The sequence below is a fragment of the Rattus norvegicus genome, chromosome 1 (assembly GCF_036323735.1).
Source record: "Rattus norvegicus strain BN/NHsdMcwi chromosome 1, GRCr8, whole genome shotgun sequence".
NCBI classification, from domain to species: domain Eukaryota; kingdom Metazoa; phylum Chordata; class Mammalia; order Rodentia; family Muridae; genus Rattus; species Rattus norvegicus.
The window spans coordinates 251344708-251366909 of record NC_086019.1 but is presented as its reverse complement, the minus strand read 5'-3'; the positions used below and the strand labels follow the sequence as shown (position 1 = coordinate 251366909).

Below are 22202 nucleotides of genomic sequence, written 5' to 3'. Positions count from 1 at the left end.
GCTCTGGGCAGCCAGGCCCGGTGGGAGACTGGCAGTGGGCGGAGCCTTCCATGTTGCTCCTGGCTCAGCATTAGAGGTGGCTGGGCAGAGGGTGGAGGCCTGCGCATACCTGGTATCCTGGTCCACAGCTGCCTCATTGTCCCAAGGGGAGGAGCCCGGTTTCTGCCTCTGCCACTGACCTGAGGCTGGGAGCATTCTTTCCTGTTGATTCATCCTAGGGAATGTTTTGGGCCCAGGTCGGGCGGGGCAGGGCCACTGGGGGTGGTGGGAGGGTGGGGAGGACATCTTAGACACGAGCAGCCAGGGGTGGACCCACGTCTCTGGCAATATGGTCAGGGCGACCTGGCGGTCACGTGCCATCTTGGCCCTTATTGACTCTACCTTGGGGTCACGTTTATTTGCACATCCTCCCTCTCCAGACTGGGATAGCCCCCTGCCAGCGTCTAGCACCTCAGCCCGTTTTCTAGCACATAGGAGAAAAATCAACAGAGGGTCCTGAATGAAGAAACCATTAGGGTACCTGGCAATAGGAGGCAAGGCAGGGGACATGCCACTCAGCACTCACTGCTCTGAGACTAGAGAGGAAGCTGGAAATTTCAACTCATTACACAAGTGAGATTCTCAAGGAGCTGAGGGGACCAAAACTAGAAGCCTGAGGCCTGGAGCCTGGCATCTGAGGAGCTGGGGACTCCCCTCCATAGCCTCTCATTCCCCACTATCCTCCACTGCCCCCACCCCCTTAAACCTGGCAAGGACCAGGGACATCCTAGCTAAGTACCGGAAGTCTTAAGTTCTCCCTGTGAGGTTTATGAGTCTGGGAAGCAAATCCTGTCTCCTGGGACTGAACTTCACAATGGGCAGAATACAGCTTTGCTCTCAGGCTGCCTTCAGCAAACCCTAGGGACCAGGTCACAGAGAGGCTGCACCCTGTTACTCAAGCAGCAACACCCTACCACTGAATGGAGCCCTAACCCCAAAAAGATGCCTGCATTGCAGCCCACGGGATCCAGACCTAAGACTATGAGGCGCTCAGTTCTATAGGCTCAATGGGACACAGCCCTGATCGGCTCGTTAGACAGAGGAGAAAACCGTGCCAGCAGAGGGACTCGCAGACCTGATCCTTGACACCCAATGCTGCCCCTGCCGTGCGTCTCCTGGGACTCCAGTAGCCCCGTGCTCCCCGCAGCGCCCGGGACTTCCCAACTTGGCCCTGTCCCGAGCTGTGCGCCTGGCTGATGGCCGGCCGGGCGGGGCTGCCCGTGCACACAGGCGCGCCCGGGGCGGGGCCTGCGACCTCCCCCGGGGAAGGCCCGGACTTGGGGCGGGAGGCTGGCGGATAAAAAGCCCCCAGGGCGCCGGAGAGGCCCGTTAGCGCTGCTCAGCCCCGGCGCCCGGCCCAGCCCCGACCTCTGGATCCAGCCGGTGAGCTCCTGCCTGTTGCGGTCTCCTGTCTGCCTCTTGCTGTCTGTTCTTTTCTTCTCGCGGGTGGGCAGGCCTCTGAGGGTACTAAGGGCTCCGAGGAATGGGGGAGTCCCAATGAAGAAGTTAACCCAGTCCCTGGTGGGTCACAATCTACTTCCCCACTGGACAAGTGCCCATGTTAGGGTAGTTGGTTCAAGGCTGCATGAGTGGAGAGCTCTGGCCCGCAAGAAGTCTGCGTGTCAGGTTTGTGATCACACTGTTGTAACCATTTCGCACCCTGCAAGAATGCTGGGGAAAAAGTAAAGTAGAACTAGATGTCTCTCCTGTTACTTGGGGTACTAAGCGCTGGGGCATAGCTGGGCTCCCCCCTACTGTCAACACAGAGCTGACTGCCGAAGATGAGGTGAAAGAGGGTCTGGAGGCGGAGGGCTTCAAACCCCACCTTCCCCAGCCCATTTGCAGACTCTGCTGTAACCACAGGAACATGCCACAAGGGTGCAGGGCCAAAGGCCCAGAGAGCTACAGAGAAGGGATTAGGAGTGATCCACAGCTGGGGTCGCAGGACAGGCACCCCCCTATCCCCCACCAGTTGCTCTAGGAATCTTGGGCAATCACCCCCTTCCACCCCTCCCTCCTAGTCAGACCAGGTGACTGTGTCTTCAGACTTCACACCAGTGCCCTTGCACTTCAGCCTGAGTGAGTCATAGCCAGTGACAAGGTAGAGTTCCATTCACCCTCCCTCTCCCTCCCCCATCCAACATCAATCACTCTCGTGGTTTCCACAGCCCAGTCTGTAGCCAACTGACCTCTTTGAATTCTGGCCAATCCAGCTATTTCATTTCTCGAGGCCTGACATCTCCATCTGTAAAACTGAGATGCCCGTTCAGACATGTTCTTAGAGGCATTCCTGTCCTATCCCCTCCCCTTCCCCCTTCACCCATTTCCTTTTCCCCTGGGGATGAGAAGGGACTCCTTCCTTCTCTGAGGTCCATTTCTCCTGTACTCAGTTCTGTGGGAACAAATAGGAAGGTAGGATACTGGGAGGCCTTTCTAGAGGAAGTAACATTTGAGCTGGGTGTTGAAGTGTGTGTAGGTGTCTAACAGTCTGAGTAGGGTGAGCAATGGGCCCTGGGAGATGAAAGGTCTGTCTTGGGAATGACAATGAGAGGAAGAATTTGGTGTGAGTAAAAGTTCTGGGAACCTGGAGTGGGCAGGAAGTATGTGAGGGGATCTCTCCAAGGTCTGCCTCCTGGCAGCCTGAAAGGAAGGGCATTGCCTTAGCTTAGAGGCCAGGATCTTGCAGCAGAAGCCCACCCCTGTCTCCAGGCAAGGAGCCTGAAAGCCTGTGGCTTCTGAGGAGACCTCCATGCAGTGGGGACTTTAGCTGGTTACAAAGCAGAACAGCCTAGCCTGTCAGAGACCCTAACAGTATGTGGGGTCCACTTCCCATTTTACATGTGTGCAAACTGAGACACCAAGAGAGGAAACCTGGACTCTTGACAGGATCACTGATGGTAGTTCCCTGACCCTTAGCAGGAACTATATAGGGTCGCCTCTCAGCTCAGACCCAGTGACCTCAGGAACCCCTAAAAAGAAGCCCAGAGGAGAAAGGGGGACATGGGAAGCATTCTGGTGACAATCAGCTAGGATCCTCCCAGGGCCCTGAGTGTGGAGTGACACCAGGTCAAGGCTGTTATCTGGAAGAAAGTGCAGCAGAGCCAATGGGAAGAGAGGGCCTAGTCTTGGTGTGGCAGATGGGGTGGGGGTGGGGGTCTGGCTTCATAGTGTAGGTAGAAGGGACAGGGGTGAGTCTCGGGACCCATAGTTGGACAGTGGAGACCAGCAGTTCTACCAAGCTGCCGCACTGATGTTGATGGTTCGTTCCTGCAAGTTCCTCTTGTAGGGACTGGCATGTCCCTATTGATTTGGTAGGTATAGATGTTGCCACCCCCATTTGACAAGAGGGGAGACAGACACTGAGGCACAAAGTTGTTTCACATTACCTAGGCTCGTGGGGAAGTGGAATTTGATTCCAGGCAGTCTGACTCCTCCAGAAAGCCCTCCCACATGGCAAGCCCCCTGCCGTGGTGCCTCCCACACAGGCAACCACAGATGGTTCAGAGTGCCATATTCACATCTGGCATCCTTCTGGGCACTGCGATGTAGCAGGAAGTCCTCAACCTCATGGAGCATATTTCCCCAAGGCTATCTGGTATACCTCTATTCCCTTTCATCCAGCCTTTCACTGATCAAGGCCATGGGGTTGGGGACGGCGCTGGGTCCTGGGGGAATAAGGAGTGACTTTCAGCTGGATACCAACCTTGGGGAATGGAGTGGCAGAGCCTGAGACATTCGATACTCTGGCTGATGAGCAGTGAACTTCTCCATGAGTAGGGTTGCCAGGTAGCTAAGGGTGAAGTTCAAGCCTTGATCTTCCTGCCTTGACCTCCCAAGTGCCAGGATTATATGGAGATGCTCCCATTCCTGGCTGACCGGTTACACCTTTAAGAAGCTTTCTCGTGTCTCTGTCCATGCATAGTGAGGGTAAGGAATAGTGGTCAACACCTGGCCTGACAATCCCCAAGAGGCCAGCAGCACTGGCTCATCCTGTAATCCAGGGAGTTGGGAGGCAGAGGCTGGGGGTTCCAAGCTCAAAGCCAGCTCTAGCTCTATAGCAAGATCCTGGTTTGTTTGTTTGTTTTTAAATCACTCAGAAGACACACTCGTTGGCAGGGTGTCAGTCCTCCCCTTCCACTCCTAAGTGATCTACCTCCAGAACCAGGGTGGAGGGGCGTCAGCAGTGGGCAGCCTCAGGGGACTCTAGTAGCTCTGTTCAGGCAGGGTTCATCTCTGTGCCCTGCCCTACCCACCAGTACCAGGACTAAAGTTGCTAAATGGCAGAGGGCTCCAGCTTGGCCCTCCCTCGAGTGTCTGCATCTCTGCATGAACCTGCCCGGGCTTTCTCCTTCCGATTAGATGAAGGGAAGGTACACCTGCTCCTCCATCACCTGGGACCTGCCTCCCCTCCCTCTCCCCCTCCCTCTCCCCCTCTCTTTTCCCCTTCCCCTTCCCTTTCACATCTCAGCAGTAGTGGGAGATGAATGAGTGCCTCCTGCCCTGCTCCCGCATAAACTTTTTCTCTTCCCTTTTTACCCATCCTGTCCTCTCTCGCTGAAAGAGCCCCATTCCAGCCCCAGAGAACATCTAACAAGACCCAAGTTCTCTCTCTCTCACTCTCTCTCTTTCTTTCTGGTTAGTTGGTTTTTGAGCCAGGGTCTCACGTGGCCCAGGCTGCTCTCGAACTCACCAGATATGAGAGGCCGACCTTGGACAACTGATCCTCCTGCCTCGCTCTCCCAAGTACTGGGAGTATACGTGGGAGCCACCATGCCCAGCTTACACGTCTCTTCTTTAAAAGCCTCCCCCAATCCTACCTCTCTGTGTGGAGTGAAGGTGAGGAGTATATCCACTGTCTTCACTTTCGTGTCCCTACACCCGGCTTAACAAGCGGACCAATGCGAAGTCCCTCCCAAAATTGTAACCAATGCATGAAGCACACAGCTTCATGGGCTGGGCCGTAGCTGGGCGGGCATGCCACCCAGGACAGAGATATTTGGCTCAACCTTCTCACCTTAGAAATAAAGAGACTTAGTCATGCCACACAGCAGTAGTGGAAGGACCCCATTGCCCGGAATGGTCCTTCCCACCCCAGCACTCATGCGCCTCCCTTTACTTGGGGTGCCAGGAACAGCAGAAGCCAGACAACGGCACTACTGCTAGGCTGATGTTTCTAACTAACCTGAAGGTACCCCTGGACGATCCAGGGACTGCACTTGGTGAGTAGGCCTCTCTTCTTCCTGTCTAGTCTCCTTGGGTCGAGGTGGTAATCACCATTGGTTCCTTCCCCAGGTGCCCCGAAGTCACCATGATGTGGCCCCCACCACCCACCTTCTCCGTGTTCCTGCTACTGCTGCTAAGCCAAGTCCCCTCCAGCAGGCCACAGTCACCAGGCACCAAGAAGCTCAGGCTTGTGGGCCCAGCGAACAGGCCAGAGGAGGGCCGGCTGGAGGTGCTGCACCAGGGCCAGTGGGGTACAGTGTGTGATGATGACTTTGCTCTCCAGGAGGCTACAGTGGCCTGCCGACAACTGGGCTTTGAGTCAGCCTTGACCTGGGCACACAGTGCCAAGTTTGGCCAAGGAGAGGGTGAGTGACCAGGACACCTTGCCGCACAGGATGCAAAGACGCGGGGGGCCAGCTTATTTCTCTTAGAACTGGGCTCACTGAGGCTCTGTAGAACTTTCTAGAAGCCTACCCAACCTTTCACAACCAGGCCAAATGGCCTCTTGGAGGCACTTCCTGGGTTTAGCTGCAGACGACCTCTGCTCTGACCTCCCCATTCTCTCTTGGAATGAGGTCACCAACCTCACCATTACTAAGTCTAACTTCTCTGAGCATAGTGATTTGCACAGAGTGGATACTTAGGAAGAAATTGATGGATAGAACGGTAGACGGATGGACTAGTGATCAGTCTACTGCCACTTTCCAGAAACAGTTTCTGTGGACCTGATTCCAAGAGGAAGCAGTGGGCAGGGGTATATACACTAAGACCCCAGAGAACCAACCCCCTTCCTTTCCCTTGCTCCTCAGTGTCTCACCAGAGAGAAAGCGGTCTCTCTCCTCACCTTTGAGCTCATCTTCCCTCCCCCACAGGCCCCATCTGGCTGGACAATGTCCGTTGTTTGGGCACCGAGGACACCCTAGATCAGTGTGGCTCTAACGGCTGGGGTGTCAGTGACTGCAGACACTCAGAAGACGTTGGGGTGGTGTGCCATCCACGGCGCCAGCAGGGGTATCACTCTGAGAAGGTCTCCAATGCCCTCGGGCCCCAGGTGAGGCGGCTGTCTAGGTCCTGTCCTGAGCTGAGGGCTGGATGGGGCAGGAAGCCTCCTGCAGAGTGAACATGGAGGAAGGAGAAGTCATTCATGTAGAACCAGTCAGGGGACCAGACACTAGGCCTGGTGGGACCTCAGAAGCTGCTCCCTATGAAGGAGGCAGACGTGGGACTAAGGGGCTGCTTCAGCCACAAGGCTTGGCCACAATTGCTGCCTCTTCCTAGCACAAACAACCCCAAGCTAAAAACAGCTTAAGCCAAACAGCAGTAATGGGCAGGGCAGGGAGCTGGCTCCCACCCCCTACTTGCCAGGCAGTCTCGGCCTGAGGACAGTTGGTCCTGGCACACTGGATCTGCGATGAGCCACCTTGGGGTGCTCCACACTGGTTTGAGTCACCCAGAGGTAGGGGTGGTGGGTCCTGAAGAGTCAAGGAAATGGGTTGGTCTCTCTGTTCAAGCCCATTTCAGTTCTTTTCAAGGTGATAGATCCAAGGAGGGAAAGGGTCTAGACAAACCAAAACTTTGGCTTCCATTTTCCCTGTAGCCTTCAGCAAATGTCTCCTGCTCTCTGGGCCTGACAATAAGGGGCAGGAAGGTGATTCTAAGCCTGGTCTTCTCAGGAAAATCTGCAGTGGTCTCCAGGAGGCCCAGGACCCCAGGAACATGGCCTATGGTGAGGTGACTCTATGCCTTGCAGGGCCGGCGGCTAGAAGAGGTGCGGCTCAAACCCATCCTCGCCAGTGCCAAAAGGCACAGCCCAGTAACTGAGGGGGCTGTGGAAGTACGGTACGAGGGCCACTGGAGGCAGGTGTGTGACCAGGGCTGGACCATGAACAACAGCAGGGTTGTGTGCGGGATGCTGGGCTTTCCCAGTCAGGCACCTGTCAACAGCCACTACTACAGGTAGGAGCGGCGGGATTGCCAAGTTGAACCTGTGTGTTTATGGATCTGTGTGTACATGTATGTGTGTGTGTATATATGCATGTGTGTGTGTGCGTGTGTGTGTGTGTGCATGTGTGTGTAGTGTAAACCTTTAAGGGTTGCACGTGTATGGTGTGTGTGTATGCATGCATGTGTGTTAATGTATGTGTGTGTGCATGTGTGTGTGCATGCATGCATGTGTGTGTGTCTGTGTATATTCATGTGTATATTTATGTGTGTGTGCATGTGTGTGTAGTGTATGTGTGTATGCACATGTGAGTGTGAGTGCATGTGTGTGTAGTGTAAACCATGAAGGGTTGCACACATGTGGTGTGTGTGTGTGTGTGTGTGTGTGTGTGTGTGTGTGTGTACACGCATGCCCAGTATAACCTTGTTGAAGGGTTCAGTGAGATTCTGGAGGGACACATTTCCATTTGATTCTTTCATTTTATACCCCTATCAGTTCTTTCTATTGGGTTGGTGAGCATGGGGTTTACTTCCCGACCACTTCTAGATGATTCTCAGGACATTGTAGTTACTATAGTGTGACCTATCCTGGGCTTGGCTCCATCAGGAACCAGCTCTGGGCCTTGGTTGGGGTGCATGGCCTTCAACCATCCTCTGTGGCAACTCTGTGCTGATCAGGGAACTCCTGCTCTGACCTAGACTGTAATTGGGTTGCATGCAAGCTAGACCTGAGGCGGGGAGTTTGAGTAAAGGAGACATAAAAAATACTCTTAGAAATGTGACCAAGCTGTCACAGAAGATTCCATCAGCTCCATAAACAACCACCACAACCCCTGTCCCACCAGCTGTGTCAGTGACATCCCAAGACATTTCTCAAGGCCCCGCTAAGTCATCTAGCCTGCCCCACTCCTACTAGTTTGCCATGTGTCTTCTAGGCAGTTGCAAGTAAGTCCCTTGCCTCTGGCTAGAGGACTCTGGTTCTGAATAAAGAACATGGTAGGCAGCTCTGGGACTCTGTGGGGATGAAGGGGTCTTGGTCCCCTGGCGCCTCAATACCTAGAAATTGCAAATCAGGCCCTGATGACCTACTCACCACCCTTCAGTAGAACAGCCCTGATGACAGTCCGGGTGGCAATCCCCCAACCCCCAGTGAAGCTCTCCACTTGCACAGTTCCCAGGGGACCTTTCCCAAGTCTCTTCTCTCAGGGACCCCGTAAGGATCCTTTCATCTGTACTTAGGGGCTTGGGGGAGGGCAAGAGCGAGTTGTTTACTCCATGGCAGCCCCCGTGCAGTGAGTGTGATGTGGAAGAGCGGCCAACACTGTATGTGGGGTGGATATCCCATCAGGTTCCTGCCCATCTCCATGTTGAAGTAAACACTGTGAAAACATCTATAAACTATGAAGTCTGCTATAAACGTCTGAACGGAAGTGGGGGCCAGGGAGAGTTCTTGCACCCCTCTACCCTATCTGTTTTCTCTGTCACAGAAAAGTCTGGAATCTGAAGATGAAGGATCCCAAGTCTAGGTGAGGAGTGGTATGTTAGCAGGCAAAAGGGTATGACATGAAGTGCTCCCCCTCCTCCTCTTACCCCTTTTCCCCTTTTCTCCCCTGAGCTCCCTCATCCCCACTCAAACCCTCCTCCACCCATATTTTCTTGTCTTCCAGACTCAATGGCCTGACAAAGAAGAACTCCTTCTGGATTCACCGGGTTGACTGTTTGGGGACAGAACCCCACTTGGCCAAGTGCCAGGTACAGGTGGCTCCAGGAAGAGGCAAGCTCCGGCCAGCCTGTCCGGGCGGCATGCACGCTGTGGTCAACTGTGTGGCAGGGCCGCATTTTCAGCGACAGAAGCCAAAGCCTAAGCGCAAGGAGTCTGGCGCAGAGGTCAGCCCCAGGGTCCTGACCAATCTGCAGGTGGTGCAGGTCCCTCACAGCATGCCCTGCCCAATGGGGTAGAGGAGAGAGGAGCCATATGGGCAGGAGGAGCTGGGCTCCTTGGGATTGGTTTTTTAAAAGGAGGTCATTTATCATCCTCCCATAGATGGGAAGTTGACATCATCTGCCGTGGATAGACGGCAACCGTGAAAAGAGTAATTAAACTGTAGCTGCAACCCACTGAGGGTGAAGGCATTGAACCCGAACCAGGTCTTTAGTTTAGAAAAGTAGGTGAGAGAGTGCTAGTGTGCCCTGCCCCCACAACACACACGCACACGCACACGCACACGCACACACACACACACACACACACGCGCGCGCGCGCTACTCCCCACATGCCAGTGAAGAAGCGGAGGTCTAAAAAGGGTTAGTTGTGGGAAGCCAAGGGCAGAATTGAAAACTGGGCCTTGCCTCTGGCCCATGAAGCTAACAGGAGCCCCACTCCGAGGTCCACCCCTGAAGCCGGTTCTCTCCTCTTCAGCAGGAGCTGAAAGTGCGCCTGCGCTCTGGGGCTCAGGTGGGTGAGGGCCGTGTGGAAGTGCTCATGAACCGCCAGTGGGGCACAGTCTGTGACCACAGGTGGAACCTCATCTCAGCCAGCGTTGTGTGTCGCCAGCTTGGCTTTGGCTCTGCCCGGGAGGCCCTTTTTGGGGCCCAGTTGGGCCAAGGTGAGCATGGAGGTCCGGGGTGTGTAAGAGGGCCCGAATGTACCACTCGTTTCTCTTGGCAGCCCAGAAGTGGAAGTTCCCTCCCCAGGGAGGGGAAGTCACAGGTATGGTTTACAGAGGCACCTCCCACAGTATGCTCTTCCCTACAGGGCTAGGGCCCATCCACCTGAGTGAAGTGCGCTGCAGGGGCTATGAGCAGACCATCGGCGACTGCCTTGCCCTAGAAGGGTCCCAGAATGGTTGTCAACATGCAAATGACGCTGCTGTCAGGTGCAACATCCCTGACATGGGCTTCCAGAACAAGGTGGGTGTAGGTCTGAATGTTCTCAGGCAGGGGTCTGGGCTGGCCCGAAGAGCTCCCTTCTCTCTGTGACTTGTCCCCACATATAGTCCCACAGATGGCAGAGGGACATGGGGCTTCGCTGGTATACAAACTGGTGCATACTCACTCAGGTCCTGAGAAAAGCGGGGAAAGAAGGCGCATCAAGCCAGGACTACCAGCAAACAGTGTTGGCGAGGGGCTCTGGCCATGGTGGGCAAGTTGCTGGTATCTTGAAAAATGGTGTTGTCTCTCTAATGGGATGCCCAGTCAACAAGGTGGCAGATCCCAATGCCCTGGACAAACTGAGTCACTGCTAATAGTGGGAGAGGCTAAGTAGGAGGGCAAGGTCCAGGGCAGAAGCTCCTGCCACAGACAAATTTTTCTAGCAAGTGGGGACATCACACACTAGCTATTGAGCTAAGCTCACATTACAGGAGTTGAGAGAGCCTGGCCGGTCTCCCGGCTTGCAGCCCTGGCTTCTCCCCTTACGCGACTCTGACTATTACAGGTGCGCTTGGCTGGTGGGCGCAACTCGGAAGAGGGCGTGGTGGAGGTGCAGGTGGAGGTGAATGGGGTCCCACGCTGGGGGACTGTATGCAGTGACCACTGGGGGCTCACTGAAGCCATGGTGACCTGTCGGCAACTCGGTCTGGGATTTGCCAACTTTGCTATCAAGGTAGGTCTCAGATTGGCTCCTTCCCTACAGCCACAGCCTCCTGGGCTGGCAGGACTAGAACCTTTGCCAGAGCCGCAGGCCATTCATTCATTCATCCATTCATTCATTTGGCACTTGCTCATGAGTGAAGCTATAGGTTGTCACCAACTGGGTTATGAGCACAGTTGAGGGAAGGCTGCTGAAATGACCTGGTATACAATTTCATCTGAAGGAACCATGCACTGAAGCTAGCTAGATATGGAGGAAGAAGAAACAGCTCATGCAAGGGCTTGTAGTCAGCGGAAGTTTGACTCAATCAAGGAACCATGGAGCCAGGGGGTTGCGGTGTGCTCTCCAGGGAGAGGGCTGCAAAGTTTCAGGGTAAAGGAGGGAGGAGGCAGGAGCAAAATTCCTATCTGTTGTGCTGTGCAAAGGCAGACGTCACTCAAGAGGCCTAGGCTCTGCCCTGGTTGGGATGTGAGGAGCAGCTGGGAATGGGGGGAGGGGTACACTACCCTATGTGGGAATGAGGGGCCAGGCTTGTCCCACTCAAACAGCAGAGATGCCTTCTTAGACATGGATGGGACAATGCCACAGGACACTGGGGCAGTAGAGCACTGGGGCAGTAGGGCACTGGGGCAGTAGGGCATGGCCCCGATTACATAAAGAAACTCTTAATGTCAGAGGGGTCCAAATGTGATAGGGCTGCCCACCAGGTAGGGCTCTCATCTGTGAAGATTTTAAGGCCTGTGCTGGACTGGTCTGAGGGATGGTAGAATGGAGGCGTCAGAACAACTTGCATGTAGCACCTCGAGCTCTGACGGCATGTACTGTCTTCCCAGGACACCTGGTACTGGCAGGGGACACCAGAGGCCAAAGAAGTGGTGATGAGTGGAGTTCGCTGCTCAGGCACAGAAATGGCCCTTCAGCAGTGTCAGAGGCATGGGCCTGTGCACTGCTCCCACGGCTCGGGGCGCTTCTCGGCCGGCGTTGCCTGCATGAACAGTGAGTAATGCGGGTGGGCGGAGGGGTCAGGGAGCAGACACAGGGGCTCCACCATCCTCCAGCTGGGAGCTGAGCTGTCCTGGTCAGATGCAAAGCCTTCCCTGCCCACCTCCCTCATGGTGTTATTGTGAGAACCAAGAAAAGCCCACGGAGCTAGAAGGCGGCCTTGCAGCTTGAGGATTTCGAACGACAGTTTTAAAAGAGTGAAACAGAATAGAAAATGTGGCAGGCAGTCTATTGCTTTTAGGAAGGGTAATGTTTTTTCTCAGAACTGCGTGTGTACTGAGTTACAACATAGGATGAATTGGCTAGTTTGTGGGGAATGTTTTGAAATACACTGTGGAGGTTACCCAGATGTGAGGCACACCAGAGCCTAAGGCCAAGCTGTGGGTTCCCTTCCAAGCCATGGAGATTACCCAAAAGCCTTAAGGACACGGCTGGTTTGTGGCAAGAATTTGCCTCACAGACCCAGATCCTCAGGGTGGCAGCATCTGTTTGACATTGACCAGCAAGGCCTGAGCCAAGATAATTACATCCAGTCCAAAGGCTGCAGGCTGGCACCAACCCCAGAGGCCACTTGACCTTCTTCTCAGCCACTCTCCAACCTGTCAGGGAGCCCTCAGTGTAGCACACCCTGAGGAGAGCCCTGGGTCCCTCCTTCTTACTCTCCCCTGAAGAGGGACAGGATGTCTGTGGTGTCCTCTGCAACCAGGCCTCACAGCATGCTGGTTGCTTGGCAACCTTGGACTTTAACCCCTTCTAGTGCAGCTGTCTTAACGAGCACATTTGATGCCAACAGCTGGTCAGGTGCTGACCAGCAGCCTGTACTCACCCACCTCTCGACTTTCCTCACGTTTCTTGTCCCCCCTCACTCCCTCTGCAAGCTCTCCTTTTCTTTAGGAGCTCTGTCAGACACTGGCCACCTCCTGGCTTTCTCCAACAGAAGACAGGTATCTGGAGTGTGTGTTCAGTGACATGCCAGGCACCATGTAACACTTCAAACTGAGCCAATGAAACAAGCCAGTGCTCCCACCCACTCTCATTGGCACACATACCTAGCCGCATACCTAGGCCCCAAACACCTGAGAGAGAGGCTCCTTTTCTCTTTTGAGGTTTCGTGGCAACAGCAATGGATGCTACATTGACGCTTGAAGGACAGTGATGGTAGAGGCTTCAGAAGAGAGCCCCTTAGAGGAAAGGAAAGAGGCTGGGCTGACAGCGAGACCTAGGCATATGGATTTAAAGAAAATTGTTGTTGTTGTGTGTCTGTGTGTAACTTTCTGGGAGTCAAGTCTCTCCTTCCACTTGGAGTACAAGGGTATGCAGGTTTGCAGAGCAGGCACCTTTCCTGGCTGGTCCACCTTGCTGACCTCAGGTTGGACTTCTGCATGCACAGGTGCGTACACTGGAGATAGCCTCAATGTCTGAGAATGAATGCATGGAGCACTGTGGACGTGGGTAGGCTAGGATGGACCACCCAGAGGGAGCAAGACCCAGAGCTCAGCAGGCTAAACAGCACAGTCGAAGGGCAAGCTCCACAACGGACTCCTTCCATTTTCCCTTCCTATCCTCCCCCTCCAGCTCAACAGACACTCAGAGACTGAGGCCCAGGGAAGGCAGAGACTTGGCTGAAGTAACTGAGTTAGGTATTAGTAAAGCCATAGAGAGCTTTTACCCACTAAGCTACACAAAGGCCCTTTGTAACATGAAAAGCATTCTGGAAGAGAAATATAGCTTATATCCATTTCCTGTTTACTGCAGGCCAGACAGTGCTCTAAGCAAATTACAGATACTGCCTATTAATATCGCCAATATGATTCCTGCCTTGTAGATGACAAAAGGCACAAAACCATTACGCAGTCACAGTGCTGGGACAGTGAACCCCAGCCAAGAATGAATGCTGGCTCCAAACGTAACCGTGACAGCGGAGCTGCCTCCCGGGTGGCAGTGATAGGCTGCTCCCTGTTACTGGACTTGTCTTCACACTCAGTTGCCCTGCTTGTATTCTTTCCGGAGTCTGGGAGTGAGCCCATGCTTATGTTGGAGAACAGGCCCTACCTTCTTACTCCTGTCCCCCCCACCTTGCCCCTGTCCCCCAGGTGCTCCAGACCTCGTGATGAATGCCCAGCTGGTACAAGAAACGGCCTACTTGGAGGATCGTCCACTCAGCATGCTGTACTGCGCTCATGAGGAAAACTGTCTCTCCAAGTCCGCTGACCACATGGACTGGCCGTACGGACACCGGCGCTTGCTGCGCTTCTCCTCACAGATCTACAACCTTGGCCGGGCTGACTTCCGTCCCAAGGCTGGACGACACAGCTGGATTTGGCACCAGTGCCACAGGTTAGTACCTGCTCACCCTTGGCTCTAGAGGGTTAGGGACTAAACGGATTGGTTCTCCCTGGTTTCAGGCTAACTCCTAGTAAGTCTGCCTTTCTAGTCACTTGGCTGGGCTCGCCCCCCAGGAGACAACAAGGGGATCCCTGGAGCACCTACAATGTACATCTTCTTTGGCTCCACCTTTGTGGACAGTGCTTATGGGGCCAGCTGCGCACGGTTACCATGGTTGGTCTCTGCTAGTGTGGGATTACACACTTTGTCTATACTGGACCTTAGGTAGCCCCTGTCAAGTAAAGTGGGGACTGCAGAAATGTGGAGATCCAAAACGGATGCTGGCTCAGCAGAAAAGTTGGCAGGCTCCTGCAGCAACAAGGAGAAGTAGGAAATGGCAGGAAACAGACCGGTACAGAAGGAGACAGTGAGCATCTTTCCTTAGAAGGAACCTGCAGACCAGAAAGGAGAGGCACTGCCTGTGATGCAGGCAGAGTGCAAGGGGAAGTGTCCTGCTTTCTTTCAGGACATGGCTGTGTGCAGGGAAAGCTGAGAGGAATGGGCAACGATTTGAGGACTTGGCCTTGCCTGAGTTAATAAGCACCCTTTCCTGTAGCATGCACAGAGCTGTCATTACTACTTGAGTGGAAAATATGGTAGCAATTTGGTCCCAGGCTGATGGAGCACAATAAACTCTCTCCCTACCTTCTTCACCACTTAGGCCATCTGGGTCAATTTTCTCCCACCCACTTCTCTCAGCCTTGGATCCTGCAGCCAAGGTCCCAGCCTTCTGAAGGCCACCAGGGGCAGTTTGTACCTCTTCTCCCTGAATTAAGATTCCAAGTAGAGGGGACAGTTGTGTCTTGCTGCCTGGCAGGGGTGCCAGCAAAGACGTCTGTGACATGCTCACCTTGGATTTAGGAGGAAGGGCGGGCGCTGCCCGGTTATTACAGCTTTCCCCTGTGGGTAATGATGGGCCTCAAGCTTCCCTGCTAACCTCTCCTGATGACCCACTCCTATTGCTGTAGGGCTGACAGCTGTCCTTCTTCCTCAGGCACTACCACAGCATCGAGGTCTTCACCCATTATGACCTGCTCACACTCAATGGTTCCAAAGTGGCTGAGGGGCACAAGGCCAGCTTCTGTCTAGAAGATACAAACTGCCCCTCAGGTTCGTGGGTTTCTACGTAACCCCCTGATGTGCTTGGAACGGATTTCTCAAGTACCTTTGGGGCCAAGCACCTCTCTCCCCTGTCCAACAGCTCCAGGCTCCTGATGATTCTAGCTTAGCAGTAGTGCTCAAGACAATCAGAAACGTCAGTTTCTGGCTTCCAACGCAGGTGGAAAGTCCTCATTTCCTCCCAATCCCCACCAGTCTGTACCACCTGAAAAGGGCCTAACACTTTCAGCAGCTCTCGGAGGGCAGGGGATGTGTTTCCTACTTGTACCCCACAGATGAAAACCAGGTCTGCCGAGGGCTGGTGGACAGAATTAGCAGAGAAGGGCTAGAATCCCCACTCACGATTCTTAGGCCAACAGGGGCTTTTACTAGAGCATCCAAAGTAGCAGTCTTTGTCATGAACGTCTTTTGCCCATGCTAAATCCAGTTAGCAGGGATTCTGATCTCGGGCGAGTTTTAACTGAACCCATGCACTGGGCAGAAGTACAGAGCTGGTGCAGCCAGTTTGAGGCTTAACTGATGAAGCCCGTGAGCGACCAGAGTGCTTGGGTATGTGTGCCTTCTTGGTGCCATGGTAACTGTGTACTGTCCTTTCCAGGAGTGCAGCGGCGCTATGCGTGTGCTAACTTTGGGGAACAGGGAGTGGCTGTAGGCTGCTGGGACACCTACCGGCACGACATCGATTGCCAGTGGGTGGATATCACAGATGTGAGTCCAGGGGACTATATCTTCCAGGTAAGGAGGATTCTCCAGCAGTTTAGAGACTCTGTGTATCAGAAAAAGGCGGTTTCCCATGGGATCCAACAGACCTGTTCCTTTTAGGAGCTGTATGGTAGGAGAAGAGCCCTAAGGGGACCCCAAGGCTCTGGGTTTCCGTCCCGATCCAGTGGACACCGTGTAGTTCTTAGTCTTCATCTGTGAAGAGGGATGGTGATGCCTGCTTCCTGGGGTGACTATGGATCAGCAAATCTGGGCATTTTGTGGAATACTAGGGAAGATGAAAAGGACCCTGAATGTCAACACCTTGAGAAGCCACATCACCCACTTTGACGTCTCCTTCACTGCAGGTGGTTGTGAACCCCACAAATGATGTGGCAGAATCAGACTTCTCCAACAACATGATTCGATGCCGCTGCAAGTATGACGGGCAGCGAGTCTGGCTGCACAACTGCCACACAGGTAATGCGGCCACAGTGACATCAGCCTTGTATAGCCGATGGGGCTGGGAAAAAGAGGTATACCTGGGTGTGGCTCGTGTGTCACAGATGGCCACGGGTAGGATGACATTGGTCATTAGCCTCCCCACCTAGCAACTACAATCCTTCATGAATGAATGCCTAGTTTCCAGTCTCAGAATCTCCTGTCCTCTCAAGCCACATCAAGATTTTTTTTCCTGCCTGGGTGTGGTAAAAGTGTAAGTCTTGAATCCTGGCACTTGGGGAGGCACAGGCAGATCTCTTGAGTTTGAGCCCAGGATAGCCAGAGCTATGTAGAGAAACTCTGTCCCAGGAAAAGCTTCTCCTTGACCTCTGCCGTTACCTCCAGCTACAAACAGCAGCAGCAGAGGACTGTAGTGTCAGATTGGCCTGGGAAGGAAGGAGCTTCTCTCTGCACAGAATCCCATCTCACGGTTGAATGGTGCCTAGACTTGCTAAGGTCTATGTATTTAAGGTGGGGGGCAGGGCTGGCCTGTCAGTGCGTTTGAAGACCTACAACTGTATTGATCACACTATCACACAGGAGTTCCCCTGGAACTGATGTTATAGGCCACTGTAGGCCCACAGTGTGAGTGCTGGGAACCAAACTCAGGCCCCCCAAGAGCAGTGTACAACTAAACTGCTGAGCCATGCCTCCAGCCTCAGGCTTTGTTCTTAATTAAAATTTTCTGTAATTTGCAACAGGTATGTGCAGTTCAGCTAGCCTTTAACTTGGGCAGTCCTCAGCCTCAGCCTCTACGTTCAGGGATTACTGAGTACAGGCATGTTCCAGTATGCCTGGGTAGTTTCCTTTTGTAAAAATGGACTGTGAGCTTCTAGTTCACTGAGGTGCTCTCTGGAGAGGGGCAATGGGAGGTCTGGGTTGTGACAGAAAAGCACTCCCTGGTCTCAACTCTGAGGCAGGGACACTGACAAAATTTCAGTCAAGATGCAAAGTTTGCTTTTGTATTTCGTCTGTGGTAGTGGGCTCCCACATGCAGGGCCTTCCACGGCTGGGCAGGCACCCTATCACTGAGCTCCATCCCTAGCCTCATTTGTTTTAAAAATAAACTCTGCCAGCAAATGGGAGGGAATGAGAAGGAACGTTTAAGTTTCACATCTGGGTAACTAAGTAGACTTTGCTGACAGAGAACGAAACATGAATGTGAGAGGAATTCGGACTCTGCTTGTGGAGACGACAGAGCCTCCATAACCAGACTGCTAGGGACACACAAAGATAGTGCCAGAGTCCTTCCTTCCACACTCGGTAGTACTCGCTGCAATGCACCTGAAACTATGTGACAAGAGCTCCTTTGAGGACCAGTTAACAAATGACACTGAGCCCAGGGATAAAGGCACGGGGAACTACTGTCCCTGTAAGCTTTTAGGGTAAGGGGTACTTTTAGGGTAAGGGGTACTAGGAGCCAGCGAGCGCCATGGTGGAGGATGAAGCTGGCTAGAGCTGCAGTCTCGGACAATCCCTGCCACTGCAGAGCCTCCTGTTGCTGTTGAGTTACAAGGGGGAAATGAGGGGACAAAGCAGGTAGGGTGGCCACAAAGGAAGAACCTGGGGACTGGGGGGAACAAAGAAGAACCAGTATGGCCCTTTTCACACAACAGGCTGTATGCCTAAGACTGCCCGGATGGAAAGGGGCTGTGGTGGGTTCGTCTACTTAACGATTTTGCTTTGGCCCACAGGAGATCCCTACCGACCCAATGCAGAGCTCTCCCTGGAGCAGGAACAGCGACTCAGGAACAACTTGATCTAAAGCCGTTATTGCACGCCCCCAGCTCCGCTCACACACCAGATACCTCAGCTTACTGGAGCCATGCCCTTCACAAAGCCCTGACTCACAGGACAAGGGGCCAGTGACAAGGAGCACCAAGAAGCTGCTCAGGAAGCCTTTCAGTGGCCAGATCATCACCGGGATGGCAGTACTCTCAGGACGGCTCTGGCCCCTCCAGAGCACTTATGGCCTAGATAGCATGGCCTTGAGGCTCTGACCAGCTAAACCTTCTCTTCCTTAAGGAGACTCGACCTTTCTTACAACTTGATGCACAGTTCCCAGCTTCAGGAGCTCCAAGTTCCTCAGGGATGAACTGTGACCAAGGTCCTCCCTCTCTAAGTGGTGCTTCACAAGTGTCTTGGAGGAACACAGGACAGAGGAGCAGAGAACACAAGAAGTGGATGGAGTCAGTCCTCTCTGCTATGTGCTCCATGCAAAATAACCATGTCAAAGTCACACCTGGCAGAGAGGCTGGTGAATGCAGTCCCTCTGCTTATCCTCCCTCAGAGGCTCTGAAGCCTCTCCTTGGCAGTTTTACCACACACACACACACACACACACACACGTACATTTCTAATACCCCTGAACCCTCAAGCCTCCTGATGGATCAACATCCTGATTACTGGGGCTGGGGGTGGTGGTGGCAAGTTACCCAGAATGGCAAGACAGGGCCTTTCCTGAAGAGTAGCAAGAAATCAAGAAGACAGCTGAGGTCACAAGTTCAGCCTTTGAGGACCTCTGCCAAGGGAGACAACAGGAAGCCCATATCTGGCAGGCAGTCCAGTCTCTTAGAATCACCTACATTGCAAGGTTAGCCTAAATTTCAGATTTAACCAAGGCCACTTCACCTTAACAAACTGAGAAGAACTGCGATAGAGAAGTTGGTCAGTACAGCCCCTCTGCAGGAACGCCAAAACAGGTCTGGTAGAGTTAGGAACACAAGACTGAGTCAACAAGAAGCAAGAACGCTTAATTTAGTTCAGGACTGAACCTGGGAAAAGCCACCATCCACAGAGAGGTGGCTGTGCTCTGCTTTTGCTCAACTGGTATAAGATCTGAAGTCTTTCTGGGCATGCCTGGACCTTTTATCCATGGACGTACACACGGATGTCTTCTAGGTCTTATAATCCAATAAAGGCTGCTCATTATGGGCTGCTACAGAGACCAGAGCAGCTGTACTTCCGTAGCTCCCAGTGCATTGCACTCTGCCCTCTTCCCTCCAGAGCTGGATGATACGCAGAACACATTCCTTGGTACAGCCCACCCTAACCTGCTTCCCTGTTACGCTGCCCGAGGTCAACAGTGATCCTCGGGTCTGGAAGGCGAGAAGTGAAAGGGAAGAATGAGAAGGTGCAACCCAAAGACTGTAAACTTTTATAATAGAGGCTACAAAATCAAAATAAATGGTAGGAGACAGAACTGATTTACAGTATTCTCCGCCCCACATTACAAGAGCTACTCTGACAGTCAAGAGACATGTTTTGGGGTGCCTTCCGTGAACTAAAAGTGCCTTTTCCGTCTCCTCCGTCCCGTCATCCCCTTCATCTGGCACAGGAAGCCTATTCTGGTGTAACGGTTTAGGTAAACAAGGGAAGGACTGATTTCCTGTTGGATCCAGCGAACAGTGACATACTCACACATGAAGCTAATGGTCTGCAAAAGAATGTGCAGCTAGCTAGGGTGGGGTGGGGTGGGGTGGTGAGTGATGATAGACCTGGGCAGGGAGGTTACCCTCACCTTCTTGTTGGATCTAGTTTCCAAGAGGCCAGAAAAAGCAGGCCAGGCAGACAGCCACCAGCACTGGTCTCAGCTTTCTGGCCCACATCACACGACTGGTAGGTGCAGCCAATTCTAATTCCTGGAAAAAGCTATACAAGGGCTGCGCTGTTAGACCTCTGAGTTGAAAGGGAAAGACACGGGAAGGTTGGTGGCTGGCATGACTTATATAACGAGATGAGGAATGTTAACAGAATACCAACCGCCAAATTCCAGGCAGAACCAAAACCTCAGAAGACTTTCACCTTGGCACCCTGAGTGCTTCAGAGAAGGGTTAGGAAGCTCTCCTCAGAAGCTAGGCTAATGCTACCAAGACTTTCACGCTGTGAGGAGAGAACTAGAATCCACAGGAACTGTGACTTTCTACTACAGATTTGACGTAACCCTGAGATTTAGATGTTTACCATATACAAGACACTTAGTAGACGGGAGTACCTGACATGCCGTCCCCCATAGCTAACATTTCTCTCACAGCAGCCACCCTGCTCTCCTTATTTTAGAGAGGTCTGTTCTATGGGACAGTAGCAGCCACACGGTGCTCTCCCATTAACTCCTTTTATAAAAGTTCGGTTTAGATATAACCAAGGATTTGATGCTATATGGACAAGCTGGGCCCATGGCTGGGACTTCGTATCACTGACCAGTACACAGTATCCCCAGCTACTGGAATAATTTAAGCAAAAAGCACATTTCCAATTGGAAGTAAAACGGCAATGCTTCATAACTTTCAAATGTTGACTTAAAAAAATTGTTCTCTGAGCCTGACTAGAGTTATCCTGAGTAATAGTAGTAGCTGATTACCAGATAGCTAGGTTGCTAGAACACTACTGTCAGAATAAAAAAGAATTTGTTTTAGAAATGAGACTTTTTTAAAAACTGGGTAATAAACATTAACAGTGCCTTTAGAAGAAGGGCATGAAGCAGTTAACAAGAAGTCCTTTCACAGGCAGGTGACAAGAGCTGCTGCTTTTTTTCTTTTTCTTTTCTCATCCTCAAGGTCACTCCGGACATTGAGAAGTCCAGCCTGGGAATGTAGCTCAGAGGTGAATGCTGTCTAACACATGTGTGGTCACGGTCATGGTCTTGGGGTAGGGTGTGAAAACATGGCAGGTGTGTGCCTTCAAAGTGTCTCTCAGTATAAAGCCATGCTGGGGCTGGAGCAATGGCTTCTTCCAGAGGACCCAGGTACAATTCCCAGCGCCCATGTGGTGACCCATAACCAGCTGTAATTCCAGTCCCAGGAGATCTAACACACACTTCTGGCCTCTACAGTTACCAGGAATTCAGACGTACATAAAATTAATAATAACAGAAAAGTAATAAAGTAACATGTAATATAAAATAAATATATTTATACTATATTATTATATTAATAATAAACAACATAAAAATTAATAAAAGCCAATACTAGAGTCCTTGGTCTTTTCTTTCAATGTATCCACTGCTCAAACTGAGCATAGTAAACAGTAAAAACAGCACAGACCCTACAAATGGAAGCCAAAGACTTAAGTGGAAATAGAGGATCAAAACCGATGCATTTGCCCACTGATGGAATGGTGGCACTGTGGAGGGCCACTGGGAAAGCAAACGTGGGATGAAGAAACAATGCTGAAGAACTGTGACAAAGCTCCAAGCTGGGACTAGCAACAAGGACAGCTCAGGACTCAGACCCAAGGCTGGTGTCATCTGAGGGATACTTGAAGAGCCCCATTCTACCATGTTCTAGACAAAGCCAATAATCCATCATTGTCATGGGTATAAAAAGAAGCTTCTGCCCTAGTTGAAAACACAATGTGACACGAGTTCCTGCCACCTCAGCACCTTAAAGACTAGCATTACCGTTTCTTTAGCACAGAACTACCTTCCAAACCCACTGAGGAGGAGATGTAGACAGAGAACGCCTGAGCTGGAGGCTCTACCCTGTCCATGTCCTTCTGGAAGCAGTTCACTGGTTATCCTAGCACTCACCACTGTACTGCATGGTCTGGTGCTGCTCGCCAAACCCCCCGGCACAGGCTAAGATCGTACCAGGAGCAGAGGTGTGCCAGATGTTTCCTATAGGGCCTCAGACTTGACAGCTATGGAAAAATGCAAGAGGTGGAGGGAAGATACATGAGCAGATGAAGGCCAGGGAGGCTGCCA

The 22202-nt window shown here is 52.6% G+C and overlaps 1 protein-coding gene across 3 annotated transcripts; it reads left to right on the top strand.

Annotated features, from left to right (window-relative positions):
- Positions 1-1269: 1269 nt before the first annotated feature.
- Positions 1270-21465, top strand: Loxl4 (lysyl oxidase-like 4). 3 transcript variants are annotated; one of them, XM_006231393.5, is made up of 15 exons: positions 1270-1422; positions 5332-5627; positions 6135-6313; positions 7013-7218; positions 8691-8729; positions 8871-9090; positions 9626-9809; positions 9959-10113; positions 10640-10807; positions 11629-11791; positions 13891-14134; positions 15177-15292; positions 15900-16036; positions 16369-16480; positions 18196-21465. In XM_006231393.5, exons 2-15 carry the CDS (start codon positions 5348-5350, stop codon positions 18264-18266), a joined length of 2274 nt encoding a protein of 757 aa, XP_006231455.1. In that variant the 5' UTR covers positions 1270-1422; positions 5332-5347; the 3' UTR covers positions 18267-21465. The 3 variants fall into 3 exon arrangements, with proteins under 3 accessions (XP_006231455.1, XP_038936042.1, NP_001101062.1); NM_001107592.1 differs by having other exon boundaries at positions 1333-1422; positions 9623-9809; positions 18196-19672; XM_039080114.2 differs by lacking the exons at positions 16369-16480; positions 18196-21465 and adding an exon at positions 16124-16362 and having other exon boundaries at positions 9623-9809.
- Positions 21466-22202: the final 737 nt, after the last annotated feature.

Coding starts and splice junctions, on each gene's coding strand:
- Loxl4 (NM_001107592.1), top strand. CDS start 5,348: ATGATGTGGCCCCCACCACCCACCTTCTCCGTGTTCCTGCTACTGCTG. Junction 10,114..10,639: donor ACATGGGCTTCCAGAACAAG/GTGGGTGTAGGT, acceptor TGACTATTACAG/GTGCGCTTGGCTGGTGGGCG. Junction 16,481..18,195: donor GCTGCACAACTGCCACACAG/GTAATGCGGCCA, acceptor TTTGGCCCACAG/GAGATCCCTACCGACCCAAT.